Source organism: Bombyx mandarina, chromosome 21, assembly GCF_030267445.1.
Source record: "Bombyx mandarina strain Sakado chromosome 21, ASM3026744v2".
NCBI classification, from domain to species: Eukaryota; Metazoa; Arthropoda; class Insecta; order Lepidoptera; family Bombycidae; genus Bombyx; species Bombyx mandarina.
This window is the reverse complement of record NC_143227.1, coordinates 1,662,753-1,683,121: the sequence shown is the minus strand read 5'-3', so window position 1 is coordinate 1,683,121 and position 20,369 is coordinate 1,662,753. Positions and strand designations below refer to the sequence as shown.

At 37.7% G+C, this 20,369-nt stretch overlaps 1 protein-coding gene across 1 annotated transcript; it reads right to left on the bottom strand.

Moving 5' to 3' along the window:
• Positions 1-1,126: 1,126 nt before the first annotated feature.
• LOC114240255 (sorbitol dehydrogenase-like) lies at positions 1,127-19,447 on the bottom strand. The gene is made up of 8 exons (XM_089736333.1): positions 19,373-19,447; positions 15,663-15,696; positions 14,734-14,867; positions 6,176-6,366; positions 4,315-4,499; positions 3,574-3,752; positions 2,829-2,950; positions 1,127-2,332 (listed from the first exon to the last, which is right to left on the bottom strand). Exons 1-8 carry the CDS (start codon positions 19,424-19,426, stop codon positions 2,155-2,157), a joined length of 1,077 nt encoding a protein of 358 aa, XP_089592459.1. The 5' UTR covers positions 19,427-19,447; the 3' UTR covers positions 1,127-2,154.
• Positions 19,448-20,369: the final 922 nt, after the last annotated feature.

Sequence of the window (20,369 nt, the reverse complement as noted above, 5' to 3'; positions counted from 1 at the left end):
AGAACATGGCCATAACCACAGATAATACATATCGACGCTTGAAAGGCAAACGTGACTAAGCGACAATAACTGTTTTATACATAAATGATAGGCAATAACCATATTCGATGCGCAAAAAAAATATATTTCTAGGTCTATTAAAATCATTACAATCCTATAGCTAGATTCGTTAAAATAGATTTTGTTTTCAGGTATTTCAACTTTAAATTAGTCTAGTCTTTAAACCGGTCTAGAAAAGCACCAGTGCGTCTCCTCCCGTGGGTGTCGTAAAAGGCGATTAAGAGATTCATTGGAGCTACATTCTCTGTGTCTCACGTCAGCACACTGCGATGCCCAAATAGCATTTACTGGTATCAGGGCGTGTTGTGAGCTCGCACAAGGCGGTACCATCATGTTGCCCATTTCGGGCGAAAATAATCATATCATATCATATGCCACACGATCCTGCCTGAAGGCTGGGACGTTATAGAATGCCACTAATATTTCTACGCTGTGAGGTATATGGGCTAGGATAACTGTGCAGTGCGTAAGATGGGCTGTACGTTAGTTCATCCATCTAGGCAATAACAAATAAAACAATAATTACACGTATATAACATTTGTATTATGTATTATATACATAATACAAATAACAAAAACGTACATTAAATACAAAGGTTTTTTCGATCAAAACGACTTGCGGCTGTTGCCACGAGGATGGCGGTATGATTGAAGGATTACTGGTGGCCCGGAAGTCTTTTTAGATTCACCAGGACAGGTGGGCCACTACGGGCTCGGTCAGAAGCACCTCCAAAGGAGACGTAGCAATTCCAGAGCAGTTGCTTCGCGAATTAAATGCACGTTGTGGGTTGTGACGAGGCAAGAAAATACTAGGAAAAGTTGACATTCTATATAATTTCTTACAGCTAATTAAATAGACACTTACGAAATTCTGTTCGACTTTAGTTATGCTTATAGATATTATAGAAATGTATACACTGTATTTCTATGGACAGGTGAAGGCAGGATTTTCATTTATTCCTAATCTATAAAAAATATAGGATCGTTTTGAAGAATTTAGCTGCAAAATACCCTAACTTGAAAATCTCTTGATTATCACGTTTCTTTAAGGTATTTAAACGAATGATCTGTTTTTTAACATTTTTTTATTAACATACAAAAAATAAATAAAATGTAAATTATAAATTCACGATTTCTGCTAGGAAACTTAAGAATTGACTGGCGACAGGTAGTTATTACATATACGAATAAATTTCTTTCAAAAAAAATCAGAAATATAAATTAAATGATTGAGTTACTGGGGAGGTCAACGCCCATGTGTGACGCGGGGGGCGACCTCCAGTAGTCTTCACGACAGTTTACGGGTTTTCAGATTAACAAATTATAAAAACATTTTTTAGCATTGGCATTGTTTAAATGTCAGCGTATCAGTACATATAATATTATATCGGTTTTGGGAACGCGCGTTCCCTGTGTAAATTATATTAATAGTATTATATTGAAACTTATATAAATATCTAAAAAACATCAATAAACAGTTGCATTTAAAAATTATCACTGTGTTTCGTACACTTTTATATTATAATATCAATATTTATTATACACGAAAAGTAAATTCGTTACAATTTGGCACAAAAATTATCGGCAATTGTCATCTGACTTTAAATTTCAGGATAATATTTCTTTAGAAATTAATAACATAATTGTCATCTTTATTATTTCATATAATAGAGATGAATTGTCATCTTTATTATTTCTTAAAATAGAGATGACAATTGTTGTACATATCGGGATGTCCATATTGATTACCCTTTGAAAAATTGCTACAGAACACTATATTGACTGGTGAAAAGCCATTTGGTTAAAGCGACTTTTTGCAGTTTTACAGAAGAGCCATTTAAAGCTTAAAATTTGGAAAAAATATAATAACAAAAAAAAAAAACTTCTTCAGCTATTTAAATGTAGTAAGCTTAATTGAAGTTCAATCAAAAACATAGAATTGTTGATGCTAGTACCAAATAAAACGCACCTTTAATCACAAAGATAAATGTGGCGTATTAAGCGAAATACCGCTTAAACCAAAGCCTTTCAGCCCTCGATATGATACCTACTGAAATCTGTATACTCTTTTTAGAACAATTTAGTTGCAATAGTTCAGAACTTTTGTGTATTGTTCGTGTCTCGCGGCTGGACGTGGATCATGACCTTGATGCCGGCCCCCTGGCGCGCCACTTCGTACGCCTCCAGGCTCTCCTCGATGCTGAAGTGGTGGGTGACCAGCGGCTTCACGTGTATTTTCCCACTCGCTACCATCGCTAGTGCAGTGGGGTAGCTGAAGATTTAACGATATGTTTTTGTAGTGAAACTTCTTTAGGTGCGTTGAGAGTTGAAATTTAACTCGCGACAGATTTGTTACGGTTAGAGAGAAAAGATAAAATTTAGGACGAGCGAGAGTAAAAAAATACACCGGGCGTCTCGCGAACCACTCGACCTTAGTGAGAGGGAGAAAGCGAGCTAGGTGGTTTCTCTTATACACATTCTGTTTACGGGCGTCGGGCACTAGATGGCTTGTAATAAGTTTCCGTTGCTCCTGTAGATGGCAGTAACATATTAACTAGATATCTTATATTTTATTTTTAATAAAGGATTTAAAAAAAATCAATGTATAATTTAAAATATACATATGTGAAGGGTCATTTCTCTTATACACAGCATTCCCAATTACAAGAGAAATTTGATTTAAGGATGAAAAATGAAGAAAATCATTATGGCGATTTACTAGTGTTACTATGGTGCCCGTGTCTGGTGTCACGTACCTATGTACTTACTCGTTAACGTATCGGAAGATGCCCCGGATGTCGACCTCCCGCGAGAGGGCGCCCGCGAGCGGCACGGTCTGCTCGGGCGCTCCCATGCCGACCAGCACCGCCACGCCGCCAGACTTGGTGGCCTAGCGAACAGTTCACATTGGTTATTAGTGAAACCAGACCATATTATAGAAGTCGTCGTGTCCTAGGAATAAGACGTCCGGTGCATTTATTATTATTATTTAGCGACGAACGGTGTTCGAAATCCATTGGCAAGTGACAATTTTTCTTATGAAATACTTACTTAATTAATGTTCACGATTGACTTCCACGGTGAAGGAATAATCGTAAATTACATCGTGTAATAAAAATCAAACCCGCACAATTATAATTTGCGTAATTACTGGTGGTAGGACCTCTTGTGAGTCCGCGCGGGTGGGTACCACCGCCCTGGCTATTTCTGCCGTGAAGCAGTAATGCGTTTCGGTTTGAAGGGTGGGGCATATTAACGATATGACGGTGGTGACGGTTTTTTTTTTTCTTTTTTTATTGCCCTTGTAGGCAGACGAGCATACGGCCCACCTGATGGTGGGTGGATATCGTCGCCCATGGACTTCAGCAATGCCAAGGGCAGAGCCAAGCCGCTGCCTACCGCTACCGTTTCGTCAGCGTAACTGTGCATGATTTGTTCCCAGTTATTTATTATTAATATTTTATTAATCATTATATAATTAATTAATAGCTTAAAATTAACAAATCTACTAACCAGCAAAGCTAATCTGATGGTGGTCTGGGCCCCACTCACGTCGAACGACACGTCAGGATGTCCCTCCAGTATCTCATGAATCTTCCTCACCAGCTCAGCCTCGTTCGAGTCCTTGCCTATGAGAAGTGTGTAGTCGGCGCCTAACGACTTGGCGAAATCCAAACGGCTCTGAAGAATATCTGGAATGAAAACGATTTCAAAGGTGGGTGGCGCATTTACGTTGTAGATTTCCATGGGCTCCAGTGACCACTTAATACCAGGTTAACACGGTAGGCAGCGGCTTGGCTGTGCCCTTGGCATTGCTGAAGTAAATGGGCGACGGTAACCACTCACCATCAGGTGGGCCGTTTGTTTGTCACGCTTTCAGATTTTTTTTATTGCTTAGATGGGTGGACGAGCTCACAGCCCACCTGGTGTTAAGTGGTTACAGGAGCCCATAGACATGTACAACGTAAATGCGCCACCCACCTTGAGATATAAGTTCTAAGGTCTCAAGTATAGTTACAACGGCTGCCCCACCCTTCAAACCGAAACGCATTATTGCTTCACGGCAGAAATAGGCGGGGTGGTGGTACCTACCCGCGCGCACTCACAAGAGGCCCTCCACCAGTAATTACGCAAATTATAATTCAACTATTCAACCGATTATCATGAAATTATGCACACATGCTGTGAGAGGTACTGCAGGAATTGTAGTGAAGCCGCGCGGTAAAACTATTACTAACAAACAAACATTGCTACCTATTATGAGTACTTTGTGTGCTCCAAAGGCTTTAGCTGTGAGCATGGTAAGGAGACCGATGGGTCCCGCTCCCAATACCAGCACCACGTGTCCCGCCGAGACTCCGCCCCTCTTGCACGCGTGAATGCCCACCGCGAGGGGCTCCAGTAGCGCTCCTTCTTCCATGGTCACGTGATCAGGAAGCCTGCGAATGAAGTCGGTTGTCAAGCCTACGCTTAATATAATTGCGGTCCAATATTTTATTTTTGAGCATACGTTCACGATTTTTATAGAAATTACTTTTAGCACTTATGACCACATTTTCTCTGTTCGTTAAAATCAAACTTGCATATTACATATTGAGTTATCCGCTATCGGTGGGATGGCGTAAGTGGGCCCGCATGGATGGGTAACCATTTAACACCAGATGTACCATGAGCTACCCTACTTTACCTATATGTTACCCTATCTGTACATAAAAAATAAGACCGTTTGAGCAAGCGTTTGCAATGATTCAAAAATAATAAATGTCTCTTAGGCGAGGCACTTGTGAAGGTAGAGTCGGACTGCATATAATTAGTCTGGCCATAAATACTGTTATAAAAATATACAAAATATTACATTTGAATTTGGAATCTGTCATTTTTAAATGATTGCTCATTGAGCTTTCTCATTTTGGCGCCAATATATTGTACAATATTTTGCGATATTAAAATGGAGTGGGGTGATAAAGAGAACCGAATCGCTGTGATTGCATTACACAAAGTAGGTATGGAGCCAAATGCAATTTTTAAAACTCTCCATACGCTTGGTATTAGTAAAATGTTTGTGTACCGGGCTATTAATAGGTGTAATGAGACCTCCTCTGTTTGTGACAGAAAAGATCTGGCCGTCCACGTAGTGTTCGACGAAAAGGTGGTCAAAGCAGTAAGGGAAAGAATTCGAAGAAATCCTGTCCGAAAGCAAATGATTTTATCTCGGGAGATGAAGATAGCACCTAGAACCATGTCGCGTATTTTAAAAGATGACTTAGGACTTGCAGCCTATAAGAGACGTAGGTACTGGTCATTTCTTAACTGATAATTTAAAACAGAATAGGGTGGTAAAATCGAAACAACTACTGAAGCGGTACGCAAAGGGAGGTCATAGAAAATTTTTGTTTACGGATGAGAATTTTTTTACAATTGAGCAACATTTTAACAAACAAAATGACCGTGTCTATGCTCAAAGCTCTAAGGAAGCTTCCCAATTAGTCGACAGAGTGCAACGTGGGCACTATCCGACTTCAGTGATGGTTTGGTGTGGTATTAGCTATGAAGGAGTGCCTGGGCCATACTTTTGTGAAAAAGGTATCAAAAAATCGGCACAAGTGTATCAAGATACTAAAGCTCGGTCTACATAGTCTTGGTTGGGAACGAACGTTTCGGACTTCATCAGAGCTGAAGACTGGCCGTCGTCTAGTCCCGATCTTAATCCGCGGGATTATGATTTATGGTCGGTTTTAGAGACTACGGCTTGCTCTAAACGCTATCATAATTTGGAGTCCCTAAAACAATCCGTACGATTGGCTGTGAAAAATTTTCCCATCGAAAGAGTGCGTGATAAGCTTTTTATACTTTAAATTGTTTTATATTTATGTAATATATTAACACACTATAAAAGTAATAAATGTTATTTGCCATAGTTTTTTTTTTGTTTTCCTTTGTAACAGTATTTATGGCCAGACTAAGTAGGTACTACATAGAAATTCGTTCGTTTGGTTTGAAAGAGAAAATAGATTTTAATGCCTTCATATTGTGATAAACGTAAAATGTCAATATTTATTGTCCAATCTTTGTTCTCACGGGAACTTTCAAAACGCAATTCCTTGCGAGTACTTACTTGAAGCAAAAATCGGCCGCGTGCTTGTAATATCTGACAAGGTTTCCGTTTGCCGGGGGTGTGGCGCAGAAGATCATGTCGGGGCATAGGTGGTATCGTCCTGTCTTACAGAACTCGCAGTACCGACACGGCACGCCGGGCTCTATGGCCACTCGATCACCAACTGTCAGATTCTTGACTTTCGAACCGATCTGCAACAGAATTTACCCAAGTGTGAAGTTCCTTTTGTTGTTCAGATGCTTAAATCCATCTGCTGTTAAGGGATTATTGAGGCATTAAGCTGTTTCACCCTCCAAACCTAAATGTATGACTACTTTGCGGTAGAAATAAGCACGGTGGTGGTACCCACGCGTGCGGTCTTACAATATGGTACATTTACTAATTAGCCAAGCTTATTTGTTTTCTTCCACGATGCTATGTCCTCATCAGGGAAGTAGTTCAAGAACGCGTATTAGATAAGTATTTACTCCGACACGCTCTTGTGACTTCGGTACCGGAAATCTTATTTTTGAAGCCACGATAGCCTCTATTTAGTCTAGTCAGTATGTACTCTAAAGAAAAATGAAAAGCTTTGAAAAGATTAACAAGTATCTTCTTTTTTTTTACCCCCCACGCTGTTAAGAGCATTAAAGTTATAAAATAAAACACTTACATTTAATTACAAATATACAAAGCATGCACTTATCAATTTATTATCAGTTGGAGCATCCGATATACAAGTGAAGAACTAGGTTTCTCAAAGTTTGGTGGCGAGACGTTGTGGTACTTCCGGGCCCCGATTACCGCTTATTACCAGTTGGACCGTGAATAATAATACATAACTCAAGACTTTGCGTTAAGGTTAGGACTGGGGCGAAGAAAGTGTGATTTCGATAGGTGCCAAGCCTATTAAAGATCTGGGACTAACTACCTCTACTATAAAACTTCGTCAGTGCAACAGCCCCATCTTAGCACAGATGCAGTCATAGTGAGAAAAATAGCCGAAATTTTACCAACTAGGTCTCTCTTAGATGATGTGATCCGTATATTTCAAAATATTTCACTTGCTGATCCAACTTTTGGTACACCGGTTCCCATTGATATACTACTGGCCAGAGATCTGTTTCCTCAAATATATGATGGAGAAAAATTCGTGCGACAAGATAAGGATATGCCGCTGGCATTGCATTCCCTTTTCAGTTACGTTATTGCAGGTCAGGTCTCTACTTCAGGTCATAGAGCTCTAGACGCTCTAGACGTTTGTTGCCCTTTTTGGAGCCTGAAGCAAGAGACGCGGTCTTTCTTCGAGATAGAAAGCATTCTTATCGACGAATCACAGCATCCAAATAACATATTATCGGGACATTGTTTAATCGCGACTATACCCGGGATAAGAAAAGAAGATTTAGCATAAACTATGCGTTGCAACCTTTTTATGAACTTGTTGTTTCATATGGAGCAGCAGAACATAGATTCATTAACATAGAGAAGAAGTTAGAACGCGATCTGAATTTGAAATTTATCCGTGAGTACGTAGGTCTTGGACACAAGGACCACGTAGGCGCGGTTCAAAACGTGGGTTCGAAAAATATCATCCCGCATTTTTGTATTTTGTGGCCAGCTACTAAACAACCGATCAATTGAGAGCCGTATTTGACGCTTCATGCAAGACAATTCTTGTTAAATTAATTAAATTCAATAAGTTCAATGTTAAATTATTCTTGTGCGATATCATGATAAGCTATGTGTATGTACATATGTTTATCTACTTCGTCGTAATATTTCTATTAAGCGTTTTATCTTTCTCTTAATTAAATAAACATTTGATGATAAGCTTCGAGTGGCACTGGAATATTTTGGAATTGGGTTAACGACAAAGGGAAGATCTTTCATCGATCGGGTGCAATTGATTGTCCAATTTCAGTTTTAATTAGGCTGCAAACTAGCGAAACATGCACCTTTTAAAAGCAGACATAGGCTTACAAAATACGTATTGTTTTCTCCGCTTATATAAAGATGGGTAGGTGGGTAAATTATCCGGTAATACGACTTCCAGAACGATTGCGACACCTACACCCCGTGTACCTCTAATTAAATATGTAATTCGTCAAAATCGTGTGTACCTTTGTTAAAATATGTTTATTTATTAATATCAAAATAATAAGTTTAATTTATACTAGCGGCATCTAGTGGTTACAATATGTACTAGTAGTGTACCATAGTCAATTACCAAGAAATAAAGTACTTCATTCTCAACTGTCATCTCATTCGTTTCAATAGGTTATGGGCCCAGTGCAAAAGTGTTTCAAATAATTTTGTATAAATTCTTGTCGTGTATCAGAAAATAAATTATAATGTCGTCAGGTAGTTATTTATTAAATGTGCCGAAATTAAAAGGACGCGAAAATTATGACGACTGGGCATTCGCAGCAAGAAACTTTCTTATCTTGGAAGGCATAGACATCGACGCCATTCCGGTTGATTTGAGTCATGCCGAAGACCGAAAAGCGAAAGCAAAACTCGTCATGACCATTGATCCCAAGCTATATGTGCACATCAAAAATGAAACCAAAGTCAAGGATTTGTGGCAGAAACTACAAAAGTTATTCGATGACAGCGGGTTCACAAGAAAAATCAGCCTACTTCGAACACTGATATCCATTCGACTTGATAATTGTGAATCCATGACAAGTTACGTAAGTCAGATAGTGGAAACTGCACAAAGACTAAAAGGTACAGGGTTTGAAATTAATGAGGAATGGATCGGATCATTGCTGTTGGCGGGGCTGCCAGAAAAGTTTGCTCCGATGATTATGGCAATAGAACATTCCGGAATTGCCATAAATTCTGATGTCATAAAAACCAAATTGCTTGATATGAGTTCTGAGGTAGGTGACCATGACTCAGAAATTGCATTATGGTCGAAACAAAAACGAAGGGTAGATCAAAATTTTAATAAAAAATTTGAAAAACCAACTTCAAATTACACGCAAAATGTAAAAAAGATTATAAAATGCTACAAGTGCAAGAAAATTGGCCATTTTAAGAATCAGTGTCCTGAATTGAAAGAAAAGCAAGTAAACGCATTTAGTGCTGCTTTTTTTCATAGTGAATTTAATAGGGAAGACTGGTATATCGACTCAGGGGCTAGTGCTCATATGACATCAAGCAAAGAAAACTTATTGCAAGTGAGAAAAGTACACGATATGAAGGAAATTATTGTTGCAAATAATATGACTGTGCCAGTAGTGTGTGCCGGAAATTCACAGATTACTACTGTTGTGAATAATTCTCAGTTTGATATTAAGGTAAACAACATTTTATACATACCTAATCTAACAACAAACTTATTGTCAGTAAGCCAGTTGATAGCAAGAGGAAACAAAGTTTCTTTCAAAAGTGATGTATGTTATATACATAATCAACGAAATGAGCTTATTGGAATAGCAAATCTACAAAATGGTGTGTATAAGTTGAATACAGTAAGATCAGAGAAAGTGTTGGCAGCAGCAGTTCAGACTACAGATGCAAAACAGTGGCACAGAAGATTGGGACACATTAATAGTAATGATTTGCAGAAGATGAAAAATGGTGCTGTAGACGGAATATCGTTTGATATGAAGGCTAATATAAAAAAATCCAACTGTCAAGTATGTTGTGAAGGGAAACAGAGTCGTTTACCGTTCCAATTACGAAACCATAGAAGTACAGAATTGCTAGATTTAGTTCACTCAGATCTGTGTGGGCCTATGGAGGTTCGATCGATTGGACAGGCAAGATATTTTCTATTGTTTGTTGACGATGCTAGCAGGATGGCTTTTGTATATTTTATAAAGGAGAAGAATCAGACTCTACAGCGTTTCAAGGAATTTCAAAAAATGGTTGAGAATCAAAAAGGAACAAAGATAAAAACATTGAGAACCGACAATGGAGGGGAGTTTTCTTCAGATATGATGGAAAATTATCTGATAGATAGTGGAATTATCCATCAGAAGACGAACCCATATACTCCAGAGCAGAATGGTCTCAGCGAACGTTTCAACAGGACTATAGTTGAACGTGCAAGATGTTTATTGTTCGAGGCCAAACTGGATAAAAGTTTTTGGGCAGAAGCAGTTAACACGGCAGTATACTTGAAAAATAGATCACCGGCTTCAGGTTTGGACCAAAAGACACCGATTGAAGTATGGACAGGACAAAAGCCTGATCTCAGTCATGTCAGAATATTTGGGAGCCCAGTAATGATGCATGTTCCTAAAAATAAAAGATTGAAATGGGACAAGAAAGCAGTTCAATTCATATTAGTGGGGTATCCAGAGAATGTGAAAGGCTACAGATTGTATAACCTAGAAACTAGAAAAATATGTACCAGCAGAGATGTCATTGTAATGGAACCAAATACTACTCAAATAGAAATAAACGAAGGACAGATAGAAAAACAGCAGTCAGCACAAGAGGAAAGTTCTACTGAAGAAAGTGAAATAACATTGACAAATCAGGATGATCCCACTTATGTATATGATTCAGAAAAAAGTACAACTTCTACTGAAGGAGACTCTTATCAGACATTATCTGAAGAAGAAGAGCTATCTGAGAAAGAAGAGCCTCGATTGGTGGAAAAGCGTACCAGGAAACCTCCTGAAAGGTATGGTTTTACCAATCTTTGTATTTCAGATGAACCAGAGTCTTGGTTTGAAGACATAACTTATGATGAAGCTACCAACGGTCCAGAGAAAGACAAGTGGCAGCAGGCTATGTCTGATGAACTTCAAGCGTTTGAAGAGAACCAAACGTGGGAGATTGTTAAACAAGAGGAGGCAGATAGAGTAGTACAGTGCAAATGGGTGTTCAAGAAAAAGCTAGAAAGCAATAACAGTGTTAGGTATAGAGCTAGACTTGTAGCGAAAGGTTACACTCAGCAGCATGGAGTAGATTTTAACGAAACTTACTCACCAGTGCTTAGATACTCTACACTTAGACTTCTGTTTGCATTAAGTGTAAAATTTCATTTTGAAATCTTTCATCTTGATGTAGTTACAGCATTTTTAAATGGTTTTTTAACAGAAAATGTGTACATGTACGCACCTCCTAGCTTAAATTGTCCAAGTAATTGTGTTCTTAAACTTAAAAAAGCAGTTTATGGTTTGAAGCAGTCTGCTAGGGCATGGAATACCAGAATAAATGATTATTTAATAGACATGGATTATGTAAAGTCAGTTTCAGAACCATGTTTGTATAGTAAAAAATGTAAAAATGAGCAGATTATCATTGCAATATTTGTTGATGATTTTTTCATTTTTTCTAATAGTAAGACTATGACTAATGATTTCAAGAAAAAGATAATGTCAAAATTTAAAATCAAAGATTTAGGTAAAATAAAAAGGTGTTTAGGCATGCGAGTGAAATATGAAAATAATTGTATCACCATTGATCAGGAACAATTTGTAAAACAAATTCTTAAAAAGTTTTATATGAATGATTGTAATACAAAAGATACTCCAATGGAATGTAATTTGAGATTAAATAAGGCAGAATGTGTTGACAAACCGTTTCCCTATCAACAGCTTATAGGAAATCTTATGTATTTGTCAGTATTAACGCGTCCAGATATATCATACAGTGTGAGCTATCTTAGCCAATTTAATAATTGTTTTACTTCAGTTCATTGGCATCATGCAAAAAGAATTTTAAAATATTTACAAAAAACTAAGTCTTACGGTTTGAAGTTTACTAAAGACACTTGTAATTTAGAAGGCTTCGTAGATGCTGATTGGGCTTCAAATAGTATAGATAGGAAATCCTACACAGGTTTTTGCTTTAAATTGTCAGGCTGTGTAGTATCCTATGAATGCAGGAAGCAACAAACAGTAGCGTTGTCAAGTACTGAAGCCGAATACATGGCCATTGCTGAGGCATGTAAAGAAGCAATATATTTAAAAAGTATTTTATCAGATATTGTTGATTGTAATTATACTGTTGTAATCTACAACGATAACCAGGGAGCTCAAAAGTTGACGGAAAATGCTTTGTTTCACAAACGAACTAAGCACATAGATGTGCGCTACCATTTTATACGAGAAGCAGTTTCTAATAAGCTTGTAAAAATTGTTTATCTGTCAACGTCTGAGATGCCCGCCGATATATTAACGAAAAGTCTAAGTGGTGCCAAACATAACTATTTAGTAAAATTATTAGGAGTTCAAAAAGTTTAAAAACGTCAAGGTCAAGTTATTGTTCTTGATTTTGTTGTTAATTGATATTAGATTATTTTGATAAGTGGTGCTGTTAAAATATGTTTATTTATTAATATCAAAATAATAAGTTTAATTTATACTAGCGGCATCTAGTGGTTACAATATGTACTAGTAGTGTACCATAGTCAATTACCAAGAAATAAAGTACTTCATTCTCAACTGTCATCTCATTCGTTTCAATAACCTTGACCTATAACGATTGAATTTTTGTCTACTTTTTTTTTTTTTTATTTAAGGAGATTATTCACTTAGTGAATATGCCACTCCATTGTGCAACAAAAGAGAGTAACAAAATAATTATATAAAAAAATAAGGGAAACTGTTATCGTCTCTGAAGGCCCAACAAAACTATTTTATAAAGTGACTTAGCCATTTCGGATTCCGAAAAGGCTAATACGTAATTTACACCTCCAACTTGTCGAAAATCTGTATATTTTGCAAATAATTGTTGTCTCAAATCATCGTTCCGCGCACACTCCATCATAATGAGAAAAGCATCTTCCACTACATCACAAACTGAACTTGGGATCAGGAGCCTTCCCCATTAAATGAGCAATTGTCTACATTTATATTTTTATGTAAGAAACTGGAACACACATATGCACACTCGACTTCTATGTTGCAAACGGAATATCGTGTAAGAAAATAAAACTTGCAAATTTTAGAGATTTGGATAATTACTTTGGTAATTAGATAGATATTGAGAGCATGGACGGGCTATCGTTACCGCAAAACATACGTTATGGTTTGAAAGAAACTAATGATTCTGAGTTGGCGGCGGCATACCATTTATTTATTTAAAAAAAGATTCTCGGTCTTGTCACGAGGTTTTGTCAAACTTGTTTAGTCGTTGAGAAAATGGAATTGACTCGAGAAAATTCAAGAGCGATGATTTATTATGACTTTCGACGTGGTTTAACACAAAAACAGTGTGTTGACCGGATGATTTCTGCATTTGGTGATGAAGCCCCATCCAAAACCACAATTTATCGCTGGTTTGCTGAGTTTCAACGTGGACGTGTCAAGCTCAGTGATGATCCCCGTCAAGGTCGTCCAAAAACTGCAGTCACCCAAGAAAACGTTGATGCTGTGTGTAAGCTGATTGAGGAAGATCGACATGTGACATACCGCGAAATTCAGGTAACTTTAGACATTGGCATGAGTCAAATACAAATAATCTTGCATGAACAATTAGGTGTAAAAAAGTTGTTTTCCCGATGGATACCGCATTCGCTCTGTGAAGAGCAAAAAGCGGCTCGCGTTACTTGGTGCGTCAGAACTCTCGAAAGATTCCACACAGGATCCTCAAATGCTGTATACAACATTGTATCAGGTGACAAATCCTGGATATACGCGTACGAACCCGAAGCAAAAAGCCAGTCACGAGTTTGGGTGTTCGAAAATGAGTTAAAGCCAACAAAAATTGTTCGTTCACGGAGTGTTGCAAAAAAAATGGTGGCCACGTTTGTCTCCAAAACCGGCCATGTTACGACTATTCCTCTTGAGGGACAAATAACTGTTAATGCAGAATGGTATGCTAGCATTTGTTTGCCACAGGTCGTTTCTGAACTCCGTAAAGAGAACTGCAACCGCCGCATCATCCTCCATCACGACAATGCGAGTTCTCACACCGCGCACAGAACAAAAGTGTTTTTAGAGCAAGAAAACATAGAATTATTAGACCAACCGCCGTACAGCCCCGACCTAAGCCCTAATGATTTCTATACTTTCCCTAAAATAAAGAATAAATTGCGTGGACAGAGATTTTCATCACCTGAAGAAGCTGTGGACGCCTACAAAACGGCCATTTTGGAGACCCCAACTTCCGAATGGAATGGTTGCTTCAATGATTGGTTCCATCGTACGGAAAAATGTGTCAAATTTCGCGGAGAATACTTCGAAAAGCAATAAATACATTTTTAAAAAGTAATGTTGTGTCACTTTGTTAATTCCCGAAATTTTCAGTGCCGCCTATGTACGACGCACGGAGGAGAAGGAGTGTACGAAGTGTTTTTATGATTAAATTAAAATGCTACAGTACACTTTTTTGAGCTGAGTAGTTACAAGTCTGATTAGTTAATCAGACTTGTTCTTTGAAAATAACGACGACCCCATGTTTGCTCGAGCTCATATGTTAACAGTCAGCTGTTTTCTTAATTGCGTTACATTGCGTGTCATGCGAACAATAATTTTGTAGTTGTACGATCGTAAATTAATGTTTTCAAGAATTAGTAGAGTCGTCTTCGCTGCCGATACACCCTGTATTAAGGAACAAATTTCAAATAGTATATTGGTCTAAATTGAAAGAAATTACCACTATTTTACCTTGGCCACTACTCCTGAAGCTTCGTGTCCCATGATCATTGGTTCTTGCAGCACAAAGTGTCCGCATTGACCCTTCTGCCAGTATTGGATGTCTGACCCGCAGATACCCACGCAGTCCATGCGCAGCAGTACCTCTGGGGACCAACAGAAACTATGACTATTATTTAGCGAACCTCTAACTACGTGTTTTCAAAATTTTATGATGCCGTTTAGGGATTTTCAGACGTGATTGCGTAACAAATACACGTTCATTTTCGCATTTATGATATTTAAATTTTGCGACATATTTCAACTTAAATTGAATAAACAGACTTGCTAAAACATGAGAAAATATTGAATTGATATATGGAAAAACATGTTTTTGAAGTTATACTTCTTTAGGCGTTGGTTAGGCGTTAGGATATGAAAAATTGATGAGTGAAATTTTACGATGCGCGAAAAATGACACAAAATTAACAGAATGAAGTTGCCCACTAAATCGTTCATTACAATACAACCGACGTAACTTGGCGAGTCTGAATATAGCCGCAGGTGAACTTTCCGAACCGTACCGAGAATTACCGAATTTATACGATGTCAAGAAAAGGGATGTCCAATATGAGTGTTTGAGGATATTGTTTAATCGATGTTTTTTCAAATTGATTAAAATTTAAATTAAAAAAAATGAAATAAATTTAATAAAAATAAAGTATAACTTCTTACGCGCGTACATATGTACACGCACCCCTTTTTTTTTTAATTGTTTATCATTAAAACATTTCTACTTAGTACATCTATCTGTTCATTTAAGATTGTATACATTTTGAATCATTGTTAAAAGAATTATTGAATGTACAACTAACATATACTAGTTTCGGCGTATTCCTGTCGGAATAACAGCTCAGTAATCGTGTCCTATTTTTAATTTTGTATTAATGTACTCAACTTACCGTCATCAGATATTTCAGGGATCGGTGTTTGTACCTGTAACCAAAATATTATTCAATTGGAATTGTTAAAGGAAATAATAAAAAAAATATATAGTTTAGGTATAGACTTCTCCGATTAATTACGAGATTAATTATCATTAAGAACTCAGCTTTATAAAACAATTATTTTCGCCAGTTATTCACTTATAACATCTGAGCAACAAATTAAAGAGCGGACGGCTAGCGTGGTATTTTTTAATTTTTTTTTATTGCTTAGGTGGGTGGACGAGCTCACAGCCCACCTGGTATTAAGTGGTTACTGGAGTCCATAGACATCTACAACGTAAATGGGCCACCCACCTTGAGATATAAGTTCTAAGGTCTCAACTCTCAAGTATAGTTACAACGGCTGCCCCACCCTTCAAACCGAAACGCATTACTGCTTCACGGCAGAAATAGGCAGGGTGGTGGTACCCACCCACGCGGACCCACAAGAGGTCCTACCACCAGTAATTACGCAAATTATAATTTTGCGGGTTTCATTTTTATTACACGATGTTATTCCTTCACCGTGGAAATCAATCGTGAACATTTGAGTACGTATTTCATTAGAAAAATTGGTACCCGCCTGATATTCGAACACCGGTGCACCGCTCAACACGAATGCACCGGACGTCTTATCCGTTAGGCCACGACGACTTCAAGTATGGACATGTGATGCGTAGAGAGAAGATGCATGTGACTAGGAGATGTATGAAAATAGTAGCGCCAGGTAGAGGGGAAAGAGGTCCACCGAAGAAGACATGGATGGAGTGTGTGAATGACGATATGAGAGAGAGAGAGAGAGGAATGAGTGTTGAGATGACGGCTGATAGAAGAGAATGGAAGAGAAAAATTTGCTGTGCCGACCACACCTAGTGGGATAAAGTGGAGAAAAGAAGAGTTATAAGTTAGCATGGTAGACTGTGAGCTATTATTAATGATTAAGAGTCGGGTACTTTTCTTAGCATACATAATTATTATTATCGGGAATAATTATCACGCTTCAATGTATATGTAAAGGATATCGATCCTTTGAAACCGTTAGCTCACTGAGTTTCTCGCCGGATCTTCTCAGTGGGTCGCGTTTCCGATCCGGCGGTAGATTCTGCGAAGCATTGCTCTTGCTAGGGTCAGTGTTAGCATCACTTCGGTTTGAGACCCGTGAGCTCACCTACTAGTTAAGGTTACACTAAAATAGCCTCTCAAGGCTATCAGCCTAAGCTACCTAAGTAGGACAAAAAAAATGAAACCGATCACAAGTTGACGTTGAAGAACACTACTAGAATGAAGCCGTTCTAGTAGTGCTGAAACTTTAATAGGTTTCCGATTTTTAGATACATCAGATTTTTAATTTTCATATGACATTTTTTTTATTATTATAATGAATACTTCTTTTGTTGCTCTAGATTAGTGGATAAGCCCACCTGATTGTATGCAATTAGCAGACCCGTCGAGGTCTCAACGTGATTGTCGACGACCACCTTGAGACATAACTTCAAGGTCTCAATATATTATAATATATATTGAGAAGATAGAGCTTGAAGATCATGTAGAAAACAGCTAGAGCCAGATGATGATTGAATGATGGTTATGAACATTCATCAGAATCGACATTGAGGTCCAAGTTTCGATTCTTTTCGTTTTCTGAATCCGGTTTTTTTTTGGGAGAAGGTATTACTGGTAGCCTGAAGGCCTTTCCAGTTTCACTGGAATAGGTGGATACGGCGAGAAACTCAGCGGGCTGATATGTGAGTTAGACTGTTAGGTGTATTTCGTAGACGCCCGACCAAGTTTTAGTGGTTAGTTGCAATCCACTGTGATTCTCGCCGGATTTTCCAGGCAAGTCGCGATTCCGACCCGGTAGATTCAGCGAAGCACTGCTCTTGCAGCGTTAGCAAATCCTCACAGGCTGAGCCCCATGAGCTCGCCTATCAACCAAGGTGAAAACAGATTACTGGCAGATAGTTATTATTATAGGTAAAGATTAATGTGTTAGAAATATTTATTTTAAAAATGATTTAAATTCTTTAATTTTCATGTCATAAGTGCAAAAGTGTCAAGAGTTTGTAAGAGATCGTTTCTTGTTACGATTCTACGTCTTACATCGTGATTTTTGCATATACCTTGTTACAAAAACACATAGACATATAATTGAAAATAAATAATAGTTTAAAAAACCTAAAAAATACACTTTTATAGAAAATCCAACTAAAAAATAGAAAATAAATTTTAATAAATTTGAATTAAAAAAAGTGCATCATATATTAGCAATAGCTATAAATATTTTATGAACAGATATGACTAGAAGGGTTATTCTGATAATGGCCTGAAAAGCACCCCACGCTTTTTTAACATTAAATTATATTTTCTTAAAATTACCAAAACAAATCAAATAAAAAATAATTATTATTTAGGTAAAGCTACTTATAAATAGAAAATCTGCGTTAGCTCACCGCCGGTTGGCAGCATTTCCACGCTGGATAGCAATGCTAATTCTTTGTGCAAAATATGTACCGGCCTTCTGGTCTCCCGAGGCCTCAAAAAGTTTTTTTTTAAGGTCCTTAATAAAGCTTTTAGCAGATGGGCCCCAGGGGCCCAAAGTTTCCACCCCAAACGGAACAAAAATGAAATCTTTAGAGAGATTTTCATATTTCCGTCGTTTGAGGCCTTCAGCCGTTGAAGCAGCGCTGCCAGCGTTAGAATTAGTCCCAGGAAGATGTGTCGGTGCCATGGTATCTACACAAGTCGCATCCCAAACGAGCGACCGACCCATCTTCCAGGGAATTATCGACATACCGTCTGGTCTCTTACCATCGCTTCGCACCAAACCATTCGGTTCTAAAATGGCTGGCACGCCGGCGCTGACAAGGGCCCGACGGATGATGTCATTTATGCTGGCGTGGCGGGATACACTATTTATAATTCAAATTCATTAAAACTTATTTTCTATTTTTAGTTGGTTTTTCTATAAAAGCGTATTTTTTTAGTTTTTTTAAACTATTATTTATTTCACATTATTTAGTTGAATTTCAATTTTTTCCAATTTTTTTAAAGTATTGAATTGTCATCGGTCCTTAATAAGTATGCGTATGCCAAATTTCGAGTTAATCCGACGTTTTGAAGGGTGTCAAAATAGTGTTCAAGATTCCGTTAAATCGTATGAAGCGATGCACCGGTGTTCGAATCCCGCAAGCGGGTACCAATTTTTCTAATGAAATACGTACTCAACAAATGTTCACGATTGACTTTCACGGTGAAGGATGCGAAGGAAGGATTGCGTAATCACTGGTGCTAGGACCTCTTGGAAGTCTGCACAGGTAGGTACCACCACCTCGCTTATTTCCGCCGTGAAGTAGTAATGCGTTTCGGTTCGAAGGGTGGGGTAGCCGTTGTAAAACTATACTGAGACCTTAGAACTTATATCTCGATACTTTTTTTGTGGATTAACGCGCGTGTAGTATTTATTTTAGATTTTCATTTCTACTTTATTTGACACTATATCTGAATACCTCAATATCAAAAAACCTAAATCTATATTGTAAACAAAACCCTTTAAAACCAGAGTTTTGTTCCTTATTACAGCAAAAATAGCAATTTAAAAGATAACTTTTTTAGTCTAAATGTAAATAGTACTACTATTAACGTTGATATATGTCCTTTTTTGTTATTAAAAATAAATATTGACTTACCAAACGCAAATCATTTGTTTTGTACAATAAAGCGGTTATGTTATCTGTGGCCATGTCGGACGCGTGAGACCTCACTGACACTCTTGGTTTTACTGAATGCAATAATAAATCATGGATAACTATTATGAGTCTGTACCACGAATGCAGCTATGAGCTACAATCGTAATAATAGCGTTGGAGGCGTGTCCGTTTTGTAAGTAGTAATGGGAAAAACTACAGAAATGTATGGGAACGAGGTTCAGATATATTCAGTAGACGGTCCTTTTATTACTTTGAATGAACTTTTTATTTATTGCTTAGAGGGATGGACGAACTCACAGCCCACCTGGTGTCAAGTGGTTACTGGAGCCCATAGACATCTACAACGTAAATGCCGCCACCCACCTTGAGATATGAGTTCTAAGGTCTCAGTATAGCTACAACGGCTGCCCCACCCTTGAAACCGAAACGCATTACTGCTTCACGTCAGAAATAGGCGAGGTGGTGCTACCTACCCGTGCGGACTCACAAGAGGTCCTACCACCACTACTTACACAAATTGTAAATTTGCGGGTTTGATTTTTATTACACGATGTTATTCCTTCAGTGTAAAAGTCAATCGTGAACATTTCTTAAGTACGTATTTCATCATAAAAATTGGTTCATCAATTTAATATTTTATCATTTTTCGCCAATTTAATCAATAAGCGTTATTGGAATTAGTTCTGTAAGCAAAGAAACACGCAAGAAAAACAGGCCATTTTTATGTGTAGTCACACATTTGCTATCACCTATGCTTCCCTGTGACAACGTTCAGTAACCTCCAAACAGCACGTAGTCCATTGAAAAGTTACAATTAGGGTTGCGTTTTTTAGAGGAAGCAATTTTATTTTTTGGATATGTAGGAGCGGCTAGTATAAGCTTACACAAAAATAACAAACAGGTTTTATTTATTTATTTTATTTTATTTTCGGTTTTGTAACTTTTTATCTGATCATTTTAAAATAAATTGACATCA

Coding starts and splice junctions, on each gene's coding strand:
- LOC114240255 (XM_089736333.1), bottom strand. CDS start 19,426: ATGGCCACAGATAACATAACCGCTTTATTGTACAAAACAAATGATTTG. Junction 4,500..6,175: donor GCGGCCGATTTTTGCTTCAA/GTAAGTACTCGC, acceptor CTTCATTCGCAG/GCTTCCTGATCACGTGACCA. Junction 2,951..3,573: donor CCATCAGATTAGCTTTGCTG/GTTAGTAGATTT, acceptor ACTGTTCGCTAG/GCCACCAAGTCTGGCGGCGT.